Source organism: Genypterus blacodes, unplaced genomic scaffold (genome assembly GCF_046128005.1).
Source record: "Genypterus blacodes isolate CSIRO-AG114 ecotype Tasmania unplaced genomic scaffold, CSIRO-AGI_Gbla_v1 ptg000371l_1, whole genome shotgun sequence".
NCBI classification, from domain to species: domain Eukaryota; kingdom Metazoa; phylum Chordata; class Actinopteri; order Ophidiiformes; family Ophidiidae; genus Genypterus; species Genypterus blacodes.
Window position 1 is genome coordinate 76,546 of NW_027467153.1, and position 13,455 is coordinate 90,000.

The 13,455-nt window shown below is 49.5% G+C and overlaps 2 protein-coding genes across 2 annotated transcripts in view; one reads left to right on the forward strand and one right to left on the reverse strand.

The window, feature by feature from the left end:
- The window catches only part of tssc4 (tumor suppressing subtransferable candidate 4), a 94,966-nt gene that overhangs the window by 39,239 nt on the left and 42,272 nt on the right, over window positions 1–13,455 (forward strand). The window lies entirely within an intron of this gene.
- Window positions 633–13,455, reverse strand: part of pla2r1 (phospholipase A2 receptor 1) — a 15,264-nt gene continuing 2,441 nt past the window's right edge. Inside the window, exons 5-30 of the mRNA XM_076138523.1 lie at window positions 13,251–13,364; window positions 12,916–13,068; window positions 12,541–12,735; window positions 12,057–12,220; window positions 11,344–11,457; window positions 10,507–10,619; window positions 10,087–10,253; window positions 9,795–10,003; window positions 8,981–9,126; window positions 8,808–8,892; window positions 8,585–8,720; window positions 8,434–8,469; window positions 7,901–8,061; window positions 7,235–7,299; window positions 6,963–7,066; window positions 6,725–6,861; window positions 5,825–5,942; window positions 5,521–5,654; window positions 4,761–4,902; window positions 4,388–4,623; window positions 3,055–3,235; window positions 2,825–2,959; window positions 2,046–2,168; window positions 1,785–1,961; window positions 1,648–1,683; window positions 633–1,527 (exon numbers count right to left, since the gene is read on the reverse strand). Coding sequence (XP_075994638.1) covers window positions 1,310–1,527; window positions 1,648–1,683; window positions 1,785–1,961; window positions 2,046–2,168; window positions 2,825–2,959; window positions 3,055–3,235; window positions 4,388–4,623; window positions 4,761–4,902; window positions 5,521–5,654; window positions 5,825–5,942; window positions 6,725–6,861; window positions 6,963–7,066; window positions 7,235–7,299; window positions 7,901–8,061; window positions 8,434–8,469; window positions 8,585–8,720; window positions 8,808–8,892; window positions 8,981–9,126; window positions 9,795–10,003; window positions 10,087–10,253; window positions 10,507–10,619; window positions 11,344–11,457; window positions 12,057–12,220; window positions 12,541–12,735; window positions 12,916–13,068; window positions 13,251–13,364 — 3,599 coding nt within the window. The 3' untranslated portion in view covers window positions 633–1,309. The remainder of the gene's footprint in view (window positions 1,528–1,647; window positions 1,684–1,784; window positions 1,962–2,045; window positions 2,169–2,824; window positions 2,960–3,054; window positions 3,236–4,387; window positions 4,624–4,760; window positions 4,903–5,520; window positions 5,655–5,824; window positions 5,943–6,724; window positions 6,862–6,962; window positions 7,067–7,234; window positions 7,300–7,900; window positions 8,062–8,433; window positions 8,470–8,584; window positions 8,721–8,807; window positions 8,893–8,980; window positions 9,127–9,794; window positions 10,004–10,086; window positions 10,254–10,506; window positions 10,620–11,343; window positions 11,458–12,056; window positions 12,221–12,540; window positions 12,736–12,915; window positions 13,069–13,250; window positions 13,365–13,455) is intronic.

A 13,455-nucleotide genomic window follows, 5' to 3' on the forward strand; every position in this document is an offset into this window, starting at 1 on the left:
AAAAACACCATGTACGACTCCCTCAGATTTTTCATAACCGGATGAGTCTTCTCAGTTGTGCAAGTGTCAATAATCAATCCTGAGTCGGCAACATCATCATCAATTACATGGATTATAGATCTCGTCAGATCGCATCAGGAACTTGGTCTCAACACCTGGTTTACATTTTTCGTCTTCATTCTCTGTCATGCTTCCGGCGAGATGAGCTGTCAACAGAGCGTTCTGGCGCCCCCAGTCGCGTAACAGTATATTGAGATGGGCTGCTCTGGTTGAAGGCCTAAACGGTGGATTTGATATCCGTTTGGATCCGAACAGTTTGAACCAAGTGTATCAGACGTTTGCGCGTATCAGTCAGACTCTTCCACTATAGCCCCTATGGATCCACCCAATAGATCAGTTATCATTCATCTTCAGGATACACAAAATGAAATCATTTGTAAGTGTGATAAGAAGTACATGCATGACTAATGAGGGAAATAAATGTTCCATTATCATCTGCAACCCACCCAATTACAAAGGATTTCTTCTGTTCAGCCACAATCATGACACAAGATGCCGTTATCAAGTTCAAGACTCATTAACATGACCAAGTGGCAAACCAGAACCATAAAACTATATTTGTGAGAGCTACCTTCAATTTATTCACAAAAAACACAAATGTGCAAAATACATCATATTATCAGCAAACAAGATTAAAAAAAAAAAAAAGAACAGATGAAATCTTCAGTTATGTCGTACATATGTTCTGTTAGTAGTACTAACCATACAATTCTAGTATCAAATATACAGCATGTGTACTCAAATGAAATACAAAACAAAGTAATACTGATGAGCCGGCTGCACCACATGGAAAGTCAATGTAACTCCTGCAATGATCTATAAAATGAGAGTTAGAATTGTGATCATCAGTGTCTGAACCTGATCTGTTGTCATCTTCATTCATACATTACACAGTTTCTGATGAAGTGGACAGACGTTTAGCATCCAATGTGAAAACTGAAATACTGACTTTGTTGTCTCTCTTCAGTGTCAACACACAAATTAATTTGCAATTCTTTCACCTGTTTTAATGACGTGGATCAACGTGAAGTATAGAGGGTCAAACTGGCGTCCTTCAAACACACGCCTCATTTATGAAACACTAAGTTTGCTGTCATCATTTCATCGCTGTCCTGTGGAATCAGTGTCACAGCTTTAAAACGTCATGTGGCCTCCGTACCTGATGATGAAAGGGTGAGAGAGAGGGAGAGAGAGAGAGACAGAGAGAGGGAGAGACAGAGACAGAGAGAGAGAGAGAGAGAGAGAGAGACTATTCTCCTGAGTGAGCTTCCAGGTCGGTGATCAGCACATTGCCATCTGACTCTGTCGCTTGTGAGTTGGTCTGTCTGTAATACGCGTTGCCAAAGGTTGGGAGTCTGTGAACGCGTGCAGTGAACCTTTTATATAAAAACCATACGGCTGCAGCCAGCAGGGCGAAGATCAGAACGGCCACCAGCACAGCGGCGGGCATGAAGCCGTCCTGCAACGCTGAAACAACCACAGAGAGAAAGAAGTCAGTTCTGTTGTTACCCAAACTGAGTGAAAGCTCACAGCACCCCCTACAGGACACCTTCAACTGTCCCAATACAAATGATAGTGCATGTTTACCATTTATCGGCTCCACTTCCACCTCAGCGATCACATCTGCAGAAGAACACACACAGGGAAATTCAATACATCTGAAGTGACAGGAAAACCAATAGAGTGTCGGTGCCAACTAAAGAAGGGTTCTTAGTTCATCTTACTGGAGCGTGATTTGCAGACGAAGCCCATCCGCTCAGTGCACCGTGAGAGGTGCCACACGCCGTCCACTGCCCGGATAGACACGCAGGTATATGCAGACATCAGCTTGGTGTCCGGGGCTTTGAAGCGCCAGTTGGTATAGTCCATGGGCGAACCGTCCACCCAGGCCATAGAGTCGGCTGAAATCAAACGGGACATCATTTGACAGCCCCAGCTGGGAGGTGACGGCACTCATGGGCAGAACCCTGATAAAGACTTCTTACTGTCGGATTTGAAGTACATCCCCAACCACACGGTCTGGTGAAGGTACCCCGACGACCACAGCTGCTCCAGAACAAAGTGATTCTCCGTTTCATTCTCGATGGTCAAGACGTCTGAGGTGTTGACTGCAATGTGAGCACAGCACAAAACATGCAGGTGAGATCAGGCAGATGAGGAAGATGAAGAGGAGAGAGGGCTGAACCGTCATTACAGGATTTGAAATCTTAATATATGCAAATGATATTAAGAAAAAATAAAAATAAAAAAATATAAAGAGAGCAATAAGAGACTTTTTGTGAATAAGATGGAAAAGACATAATTTCAACTTGGTGCCTACATAATCACTCCATTTATAAAGAGACATTTCACCCAATAACCTTTTTTTTTATATCAAAGCAGAGTCGTTGATATTAAATCTTTTTTTGTGGGACACTGATTTGATGCAAACATCTATGAACCATGGAGATGTACGCTGAAGGATCAGGGTCTGCGTTTGGATACTTTTGAGGGAGGAGTCACTCGTATGAACAGGGAGCAGGTTAGAGGCTGTTGACCACCACAACCATTTGCCCAGTAGGGGGCGTACGCATCCCATCCTCACAGGAGCGAGCCAGCCGGACACTCAGGACTACAACTAACTCAACATGAGGAGCTTGTTTCTTTGTGTCATCATTTACACACAGACAAATACATCACAAACAAAAACATGAAAATGCCATCAGGACTGACAAATGCTCGCAGATTTCAATCCCATAAATGCAAATGACCTCATATTTCCCACCTTTTTGTCTGCAGTGCTCTCTGGCCTCGTCCATTGTGAGTCTCTGCACCACAGGCTCAAAGTTGTAACAGCCGTTGCTAAATGTCACCCAAGTGGAGGGACACACCACCTCGTATGTGACAAAGGCTTTACTTCCTGTGAGACAAAAGCAGGGCGGCACTGAGTCAGACTGCGAGCTCGTCAAGAACCAAACTCCTATTTTCGCATTTCACATCTGCAGCGGTGCTCACTTGGTGGTGGTATGTGACACAGGGCTCCAGGCAGCGGAGCGTCACAGTCGGCCCTCCTCCAGCCTCCGCTCACATCCATGTACACACACTCCCCCGTGACAAAGTCGTCCTCGTCATCGGAGGCGTCCCAGTGCGTGAACACCGTGTCGCTGCCGTCGGACCACTGGTAGTTGATGCCGTTCTGTAAGGAAGAACAGGCGGCGGGGTGTCAGTCTGAGGCCGAGCGATGGCAGCCAGACTCTCATCTACAGCAGCAGAGCTCAATCAGCGCATGCAGGACGGTTTGGTCAAGCGGGAGTCGGAGGAAACAGGAAGTAGCATCAAACCATAGTGTTTCTTACGCCACATGAGTTCATTTTGTATTTAAATCTTGTTTTCACAGTTCAGTTAAAGGGTTAATGATGAACATATCAAAGTCAAAACTATTATGAACCTATTTCCTGCAGCAGATTAGATTTTAGTCACGTTATCATGGAACTCAGTTCATTTGTTCTCGGCCATAGAGGTTTGCTTTTAACATTCAGAAGTTTGGTCAAATCGAACATCAAATCTCCACGGATCACCTTCATGACAAAAGAGTTTTATAATTCCTATATATGTATATTGAACAAGACTTCCATGACTTCCTGTGTTAATTTCTCTCCATGATCAACACATTCAACAGGGGGACTTGTTCCAAATGTGTCCTGGGAAACCACATGAGAGCAAAGAGCCACCAGAGCCCCCCTGAGCCTATGAGACCAGAGAGACCAGAGAGACCAGAGAGACCAGAGAGACCAGAGAGACCAGCGTGTGCTGAGGGGGACCAGTGCAGCGTCCATGTGAGGAACATTATACGACGTGTGGAGCAGATCCCACTTTGTTGGGATGTGCTGTAGTTCTGCTCTGACAACAGCTTTTACAACATTTACATTGCATGGACGTGTTTGGGTTCATGTTTTGTGCCTCATCCGTGTTTTATGTGTTTTGGAATGAGCAGCGTTTGCCACACGTGTTGGGGACGTGCTGTTACAGACCAACTCAATGCTTTCACTGATGGAAAAGGTCAGGAAACAATGGACAAGCATTCAAGCAAGAGCCTCTAATTCATGCTCAAACATGAACACATGCATGCAGACAAACACACACACGGCTTAAGCTCCAACGCCCACACACACACACACACACACACACACACACACACACACACACACACACACACACACACACACACACACACACACACACACACACACACACACACACACACACACACACACACACACACACACACACACACACACACACACACACACACACACACACAGTACATATTGCATGAGGTGATACATACGTCTTGACTATACAGGCCGATCCAGTGGGGGACTGCCAATCTATTGACAAGGACAGTAAGGAAAGCCTGGTGGTAGGCATCGGTAACGCTCACTAGGTCAGAATCATTCTCTATGCACATATGCAGCGCCTCGTACCAGCTCATGTTGCCAGGCACCACCCTGTAGCTGTGGCTCCTGTACTCTATATGATCAGGCAGAGGGTGGAGATAGGAGTGTGTGGGGGGTTTGGATGTATCTGTGACAGAGGGGAGAGAGGAAAGCAGAGGAGCTTTGGTAAGAACCGATGCTTCATTACCTTCATTTACACTCTCATGGATGAACCGCTGAGGAAGAGGAGGAGGAGGAAGAGGAAGCCAGCAGAGGGATTCTTACCTTGAGGCTTCTGACACACAAAGCCATACCCACTGTCGCTGCACTTCTCATCGTACCACTTCCCTGTCAGGTGGAAGTTGTGGTTATTGGACAGAACGGTACACAGAGGCTCGTCAGCAAAGTCACTGAGCCACTCTTCATCCTGCAGGGACACACACACACACACACACAGAGAAACACCATCAGGCTCACGTGCTGTCTCAGGTCACACACTGAGATCTGATGAGCGTCTCTTGCTATCCCAACCGTCTGACAGCAGGAGTGTGATGCCTCCTCTGCATCATGGAGACAACATCTCCTTTCCTTTCCTTCTTTCCTTCTCCCTGCTCTCCTGTTTGGTTGTTAAAAGGCTTCATTTTGTTCCATCTCAACTTGACTATTCAAACTCAAACTGCAGTGTATCTTATCAAAGGTTTGAGTTGATTTGGTGAAACATCTCGTGGAGCTTTGGGGCTTCAGTGTTCACTTCATGCTTCCAGGTGAGTTGAGTCGTATCTGCTTCTCCGGCTGTGCACCTCAGGCTGCTCCATCTGTCATGGAGCCCAGCCAGCACACACACACACGACCTGCTGAAGGCCTCTGACACACACACACACACACACACACACACACACACACACACACACACACACACACACACACACACACACACACACACACACACACACACACACACACACACACACACACACACACACACACACACACACACACACACACACACACACACACACACACACACACACACACACTCACTCACTGTGAGGTAGCTCTTTGGTTCAATTGGAGACCAGTTGGTGTAGCTGAGAGGTTTGCCATTGGTCCACTTCATGCTGTCCCACACACCGATCCAGACGCCCGCACAGCCGCCCTGCAGCATCATGGTGATGTAGGCTGCAGGAAATGATGTCATGGTAACAGGGAAGAGACGCAAACTGAAATGTGTCCTTCTCTGACACGCCTACCGCGTCGACACAACACGCTCTGAGCCGTTTTGGACTTGTTGTGTGTGTTGTGAGGTCTACAGGATGTGTGCACGCTTCACTTCCTGTGGCGTCTCTTACCTTGTTCAATCTCGTCCTCTATGGCGACTAGCGAACCTGCAAACGACGCGCAGATGGACTGGGCGTCTTTCCAACTCTTTCCCTCCTCAGGACTGTCAGGGAGATGCAGCAGGAGACACTGCGCACACGCACACACACACACACACACACACGCGCACACACACACGCGCACACACACACACACACACACACACACACACCTCAGTATTATAAGGTTGTATTTCCCCTGTACCAGTCTGAAGCCCTGCGACATTTGAATACAGACGATTGCGGTCACCATGGAGACGACACGCAGGCAGGCAGAGACCCCATGAGGAACTTTAACACACTGACTAAAGAAATAAATGATTTTAAAAGTCTAAAGCCGGCGTCAGCAGGGGGCCGCCTGGAGTGGACGACATCACTGCAGGGGGTCTGTGAACGTAAACATAAACATCCTCACTGGGCCCCGAAGGAGGACAGGAGGTCAGAGGTCACCAGGCTGGAGAGGAGAGGAGAGGAGGGAGGCTGGAGGGGAAACTTTCTGGAGGCACATTTTTGGATTGTGTTGTTGTGCTCAGAAATGGAATCATGGCTTAATTATTCATCTGAGACGGTGAAATGGGTTTCTTAAGCAAATTACTGCTGAGTGTTAAAGTCATCAGGTGCAACAAGGTGCAGTTCCTCTGACCGCCACTAGATGCTGGTTCAAAGCCACTCTGACAGAGAGGAAGTGCAAAGTCAGCTCCAGGGCAGCAGGTGCCGGTAGTTGTTATAGTAAATGGATCAGTAATCAGTGATCTTTGTGTGTGTGTGTGTGTGTGTGTGTGTGTGTGTGTGTGTGTGTCCGTATGTGCGTGTGTGTGTGTGTCCGTGTGTGTCCGTGTGTCCGTGTGCGCGTGCGTGTGTGTGTGTGTGTACCTTGTGTCCAAAGTACAGCCATTTCTCTGGACAGCCTCCGATGTAATGTGGCTCTCTTGGCGTCTCCACCACAGACACTGTCCTTCTCTTGCACACGTAACCATGGTGATCACCGCAGTCACCCGCTGACCATTTGCCTGCAGCACACCGGAGAGCAGCTCAGCACAGAGAATGCAAATCTGCGCACATCTTTTATGAGTGTGTGTGTGTGTGTGTGTGTGTGTGTGTGTGTGTGTACCTGATGAAGAGGACGCGCTCACACACAGCCTCTTCTTCACAGGCCCACCAGAGGCTCGCCCCTCCGCCCAGTTCAGAACGCCTACATCTGTCTTATCACTCCAACTGCCCACACACACACACACACACACACACACACACACAGTAAATCCAGGTGATATTTTAAGGCGATAAATGACCATAAACAATCATAAGTCATCAATCATTTCTTGACTCCACATGTTCAGTAAAATAATAGATAATAGAATCAGTGACAGAATGTTGAGCCCCCACCTGAACTCCTCTTCAGGCGGGTCGATGGAGAGGCCGATCCACCAGTCAGTCTGTCCCATGGAGAGCTGAGGAGAGGAGGAGAGAAAGGATCAGAGGAGAGGAAGAACCCGTTCCTCTCTGGGCAGTGAAAGAAACTATTCAACCTCTCCAACATGAGCGGCCATTGAGGCTCTGCTTGGCCCGTGTGTGGCCTCTTTCATCCCAGCCTTTTTGTTCCCTTTATCCCTCAAAAGCCTCGACACAACAACTGAATTCTTTGGTTCGGTCCTCAAGGCCGCAGCCAAACACAACCTCCTGTGCCTCCCTGTGTGTGGAGGCGCTCGCCCGTGAACCAGGCCTCATATGAGGTGTGTGTGTGTGTGTGTGTGTGTGTGTGTGTGTGTGTGTGTGTGTGTGTGTGTGTCTCTGCCCGCTCACTGTGGGCAATTGAGGGTAAACACAGAGTGTGTCAATTGTGGTGACACTTGTTCACGCACGTGTGTGTGTGATTGTGTGTAAGAGTGAACTTTAATATTGCAAAGGTAGAGTGATGTCACCTCTTTGTTTTTACTATGAGTTTATACGTTTAAAAGGAGAATCATTGTATTATTATATGACTAAATGATATATAATGCAGTTTAAAGGTTGTATCATATGAGTGTGTTATATGTATAATAGTGTACCGACCCTCCTGAGGCGCTGGCTGATGAAGAGCAGCTCGTCTCTGGAGTGCACAGACAGCAGCTGAGCTCCCATCATCTGACAGGCCAGAGAGACGCCGTCCCACGTGAACGGCTGCTTGGCCAGCAGGTATTCAGCTCCACGGAAGAAGACCCAGGGCTCGCTCTCTGAGACGCACCGGACAGGAAACACACACACACACACACACACACACACACACACACACACACACACACACACACACACAGCTACAATTGTTGGAAGAGATTTGAAAAAAAACTGTTTTGCTAAATCAAAATAGTAGAAAATGTAATTAGACACATAAGGGGGCGTGGCCTATGGGAAAGGTCGCAGACGTTTGATTCTTAGTTATTAAAGTTTGAATGTTATTAAAGCTAAATGTCACACAAAAAGTAGAACAAGTATATATAAAGAAAGAAAGCTGAAAGACAGCATAATGAGGGGACAGCAGTGTGACCTCATATCAGGGATTAGTTTAATAAAACAGAAAGAATAAAGAGAACCAGGACTCAACTTACGCTCAGTGTACCAGTAAGGCTTCTCCAGCTCATCACCTGCCAAAGAGGTCACAGACTGGTCAGTGTGTGTGTGTGTGTGTGTGTGTGTGTGTGTGTGTGTGTGTGTGTGTGTGTGTGTGTGTGTGTGTGTGTGTGTGTGTGTGTGTTCCACCTCTGGACATCTTGCAGATCCACTCGTGTTTGGCGTCACAGGGCTGTGGCGTGAGCCCGTCGCTCAGGTCGCTGTAGACGCCACAGTCCCTCCTGTCGTCCTCCTCGTTCTTATCCTGCACGAAGGATGTCACCACCTACACACACACACACACAGAGACAGAGCAATGACACACACCTCTGCTGGATGGCGTGTGGGTTCTTGAGTGTGTTCCTGTACTTACAGGGGAACCATCAGACCACTCCCAGGCTCCAGGGTGCTCAGGGTCTCTCTTATTGAAGCCCACCCAAAACCAGCGCCCCTCTGTTCTGCAGGAGGAGCAGAGGGAGGAGTCAGCTGATGCCACATATAAACACAGAGTCACTGCAGTGAGGAGGCCCAGCAGGCTGTACCAACCCTTCAAACATGGAGCTGAGGAGCTGCTTCACAAACACCTGCTCCTCATAGTGATGGAAGCTGGCCAGCTGAGCTCCCAGAGCCTGGCAGAAGAAGTCGGCTTCCACCCACGAACGCCTCATCAGGACCTTCTCATCGTGAAACACCTGCAGGGAGAACAGCTGCTGGCAGTGAGAGCAACAGACTCTACAGAGACCAGAGGAGGGCAGGAGGAGGACAGGAGGAGCACAGGAGGAGCACAGGAACCAGAGGAGGACAGGAGCACAGAGACCAGAGGAGGACAGGAGGAGCACAGGGACCAGAGGAGGACAGGAGGAGCACAGAGACCAGAGGAGGACAGGAGGAGCACAGGGACCAGAGGAGGACAGGAGGAGCACAGAGACCAGAGGAGGATAGGAGGAGCACAGGGACCAGAGGAGGACAGGAGGAGGACAGGAGGAGCACAGAGACCAGAGGAGGACAGGAGGAGCACAGGTACCAGAGGAGGACAGGAGGAGCACAGGGACCAGAGGAGGACAGGAGGAGCACAGAGACCAGAGGAGGACAGGAGCACAGGGACCAGAGGAGGACAAAAGGAGGACAGGAGGAGCACAGGTACCAGAGGAGGACAGGAGGAGCACAGGGACCAGAGGAGGACAGGAGGAGCACAGAGACCAAAAGGAGGACAGGAGGAGCACAGGGACCAGAGGAGGACAGGAGGAGCACAGAGACCAGAGGAGGACAGGAGGAGCACAGGGACCAGAGGAGGACAGGAGGAGCACAGGGACCAGAGGAGGACAGGAGGAGCACAGGGACCAGAGGAGGTGGATCCTACCTTGAAGCAGTAGAGCAGCCCAGCGTGTGACTCCCAGCCTGGAGGACAGGGGGCGAAGGCGTCAATGTGGTGCTCTGGCAGAGGAACACCGTGGTAGTTGCTGACGCTCTGCTTACACACTGACTTGGCCTTGTGGGTCTGACAGTCCTTCACCTCCCAGTGACCCAGAGCAGGACCTCCTGACATGACAACACAGCCACCTGCACTGACTGGAGAGAGGAAGAGGAGAGGAGAGGAAGTGAGGCCATGAAGGAGGTGAGACAGAGAGTCAGACTCTCCTGTGATTGGCTACCTGGCTGGTGTTTGTTCCAGTTGGTGAAGGTGAGAGGCAGAGAGGAGTCATGAGAGATCCAGCTGTACGCTCCTCTGCTCTCTGAGTCCAGGAGGCCCAGCCAGTAAGATGAACTACTGTTGGCTCCCATCGCACTCAGCAAACTGTTTATGAAAGCCTGCTCGAATCTGAGAGGGGAGAGGAGACGAGGGGCGGGGAGAGGAGGGGAGAGGAGACGAGGAGAGGAGAGGAGAGGAGCGGAGAGGAGGAGAGGAGAGGAGGGGCGGGGAGAGGAGGGGAGAGGAGACGAGGAGAGGAGAGGAGAGGAGAGGAGCGGAGAGGAGGGGAGAGGAAAGGAGAGAAGAGGAGAGGAGGAGGTGAGGATGTACTCCTTCCTCTCTTGTTGAACAGAATCATCACCTGATGTTTGTTTGACTCAACCTGTTCTCCACAGTGACCAGGGGAGCCTTGCAGTAATATCCCAGCATGGCGTCGTCGTTGCTCTGTTCATGACTCGTCACCATGTAGCAGGAGCCACCGTAACGCTTCCACCCCTACAACAACAACAACAACAACATCAGCTGGTTCACAGCTGAAGGTGCGACGCTACAACAACAACAAATCACTCCTAACATTCAGTTTCATCTTCATCTTCAGTCTCTTGTCTTCAGTTTCTTCCTGCCAAACTAAGACGAACTGAAACTGCCGGCCTCCTGAGACAAAGGATGTATTATATGTGATGCTGACTGGCAGACAGAAGGACAGACGTGTTAAAGTAGAGTTTGTTTACTTCCTGTAAGAAGCGTTTTAATCTGCACTGTGGTGTGAAGTCAGTCTGATGTTAGCAGCAGCATTCATGTCCACTGCTGCGGTGCCTTCAGGGCCACTCTGGCTCAGTGTTTCAGGGTATTATGAAGCAGCCATGACTCAGGCCTTTGATATGCTTGTAAACAGACTGAAGGAACAACATGGACGCCAGACAATACGTCAGCGTGTGTGTGAATCAGCTCATTGTGCTTCTGAAGGACCGACACGCTGTGGACTTGGACCTCAGCAGGCGAGCGGCTCTGCCTGGTGCACATCAGGATCAGAGCCAGTTTAACTACATGGCAAAGCTCAAAGTCAGTCAGTGTAGGATTCTGACAAAGAGCGTGTAAAACAGAACAGCTGGAGCCTGTAGATGCCAGATAACAAGATGACACGTGACCTCGTTATGCTCAAGGACCCTTCAGCATTTGAGTTTCCCTGGTCTGGACTTGGCTCTGTCTGTCTTCTTACCTCAGGACAGCCTTCGTCCTCCTCTGCTTCAGGAGGAGCAGCTGGAGTTCGGCTTTCTTTCCTGCACAGAGCCGGCAGACGCTCATCACATGGAGCCAACAGCCAGTTATCAGTCTGGGGAGGAAGCAGGTAAACAACATCAAGATCATCTGAAACCATAGATCCATAGAACCATAGATCCGTAGAACCATAGAGCCATAGATCCATAGAACATACAACCATAGGACCATAGGACCATAGATCTATAGAACCATAGATCCGTAGGACCATAGAACCATAGATCAATAGAACCATAGATCCATAGAACCATAGGACCATAAAAACCATAGAACCATAGATCTATAGGACCATAGAACCATAGGACCATAGAACCATAGATCAATAGAACCATAGATCCATAGGACCATAAAAACCATAGAACCATAGATCTATAGGACCATAGAACCATAGATCTATAGATCCATAGGACCATAGAACCATAGATCAATAGAACCATAGATCCATAGAACCATAGGACCATAGGACCATAAAAACCATAGAACCATAGGACCATAGAACCATAGATCTATATATCTATAGAACCATAGGACCATAGATTTATAGGACCATAGATCTATAGAACCATAGGACCATAGAACCACAGATCTATAGGACCATAGAACCATAGATCTATAGAACCATAGATCCGTAGAGGCCCGGTAGCCGTTTCCCACCTCACTGTTGGCTTTAGCACAGAGCGCTGCGTGGGTCAGGTTGTGAGGAGGGTGGTACTGGTGCCAGAGCGTCAGAGTTACAGGCGACCCATCGGACCACTCTACGCTCGGTGAAGACGTGGGCTTCCACAGGCCGATCCACAGCTCCACTTTGTCCTCAGAGACTGAACACAAGAGGACATGGACACTCGTTTCCTTTGACTCTTTAATGACATGCAGGTAAGTCTTGATTTGTGAGAGAAGGAGCGAGAGAGTTGAGTCTGCCCCCTGCTGGAGACTGATGAGTCTGCTCCACATGAACATGAAGAGCAGAGATACACACACACACACACACACACACACACACACACACACACACACACACACACACACACACACACACACACACACACACACACACACACACACACACACACACACACACACACACACACACACACACACACACACACACACACACACACGGCGCAGTGTTTTGCCTTACAGTCATCCAGAATGCGGCGCAGCAGCTCCACCTCAGACAGCGAGTGGAGACTGGTGAGGTTTGCTCCCTGAGAGACACAAGAACGAGACGACTCCTCCCAACCTCCTGCCTCTGGACCGGACAGAACACGGTAACAGAACCCATTATGGGCCGTCCAGCCGTCAGAACACTCAGTATGGAGGTACTGCCAGTGTTCTGAGGAGAGGAGAGGAGAGGAGAGGAGAGGAGAGACATTTCAGGTCATGAAGCAGAGTGAACTTTGTTTTGGTGGAGCAGCAGTAGAGTCAAAGGTCAAAGGTCAGTCCCCAGGTGCAGAGCAGCTGTTCCACACTTTGACCCCTGCCTCAGTGAAGGACACATGTGAGTGCTCTTTACCCAGGGGCTCGGCTCCTCGGGGGGCGTGGCCCAGCGTCTTCTTGCAGATGTAAGGCAGAGCGGACTCACAGGAGAGACTCTGCCACGGAGCGTCCAGGGCCGAGCTGTAGACGCCACACTGCCTGTCGTCCTGCAGCGGCCTGGCAGGCAGAGCTGAGGGCCGCACAGACACACGTCAGACTTTCAGGCGCTGGAGCAGCTTCAGTTTTCTTTGTGTGTTTCTGTACCAAAGCTGCTGCACCACTACACTACATGCATGCATGATGACATCATATATTCCTTTACATACTGTGAACACACGCTGACATGTAAACCTATGAACCAATGATCTGTACTTGTGGTGAAGTTGACTAAAGCCAGAGGCGCTCCATCCGACCACTGCCAGCCCCGCCCATCCTTCAGGTGGTTCAGCCCCATCCACACCATCACTCCAACATTGGCCAGTCGATCTAAACCGGGTCAGAACACAGGAGAGGTGAATCCAGGTGAGCAGCAGGAGCAGCAGGAGCAGCAGGAGCAGCAGGAGCACGTGAGCCCGGG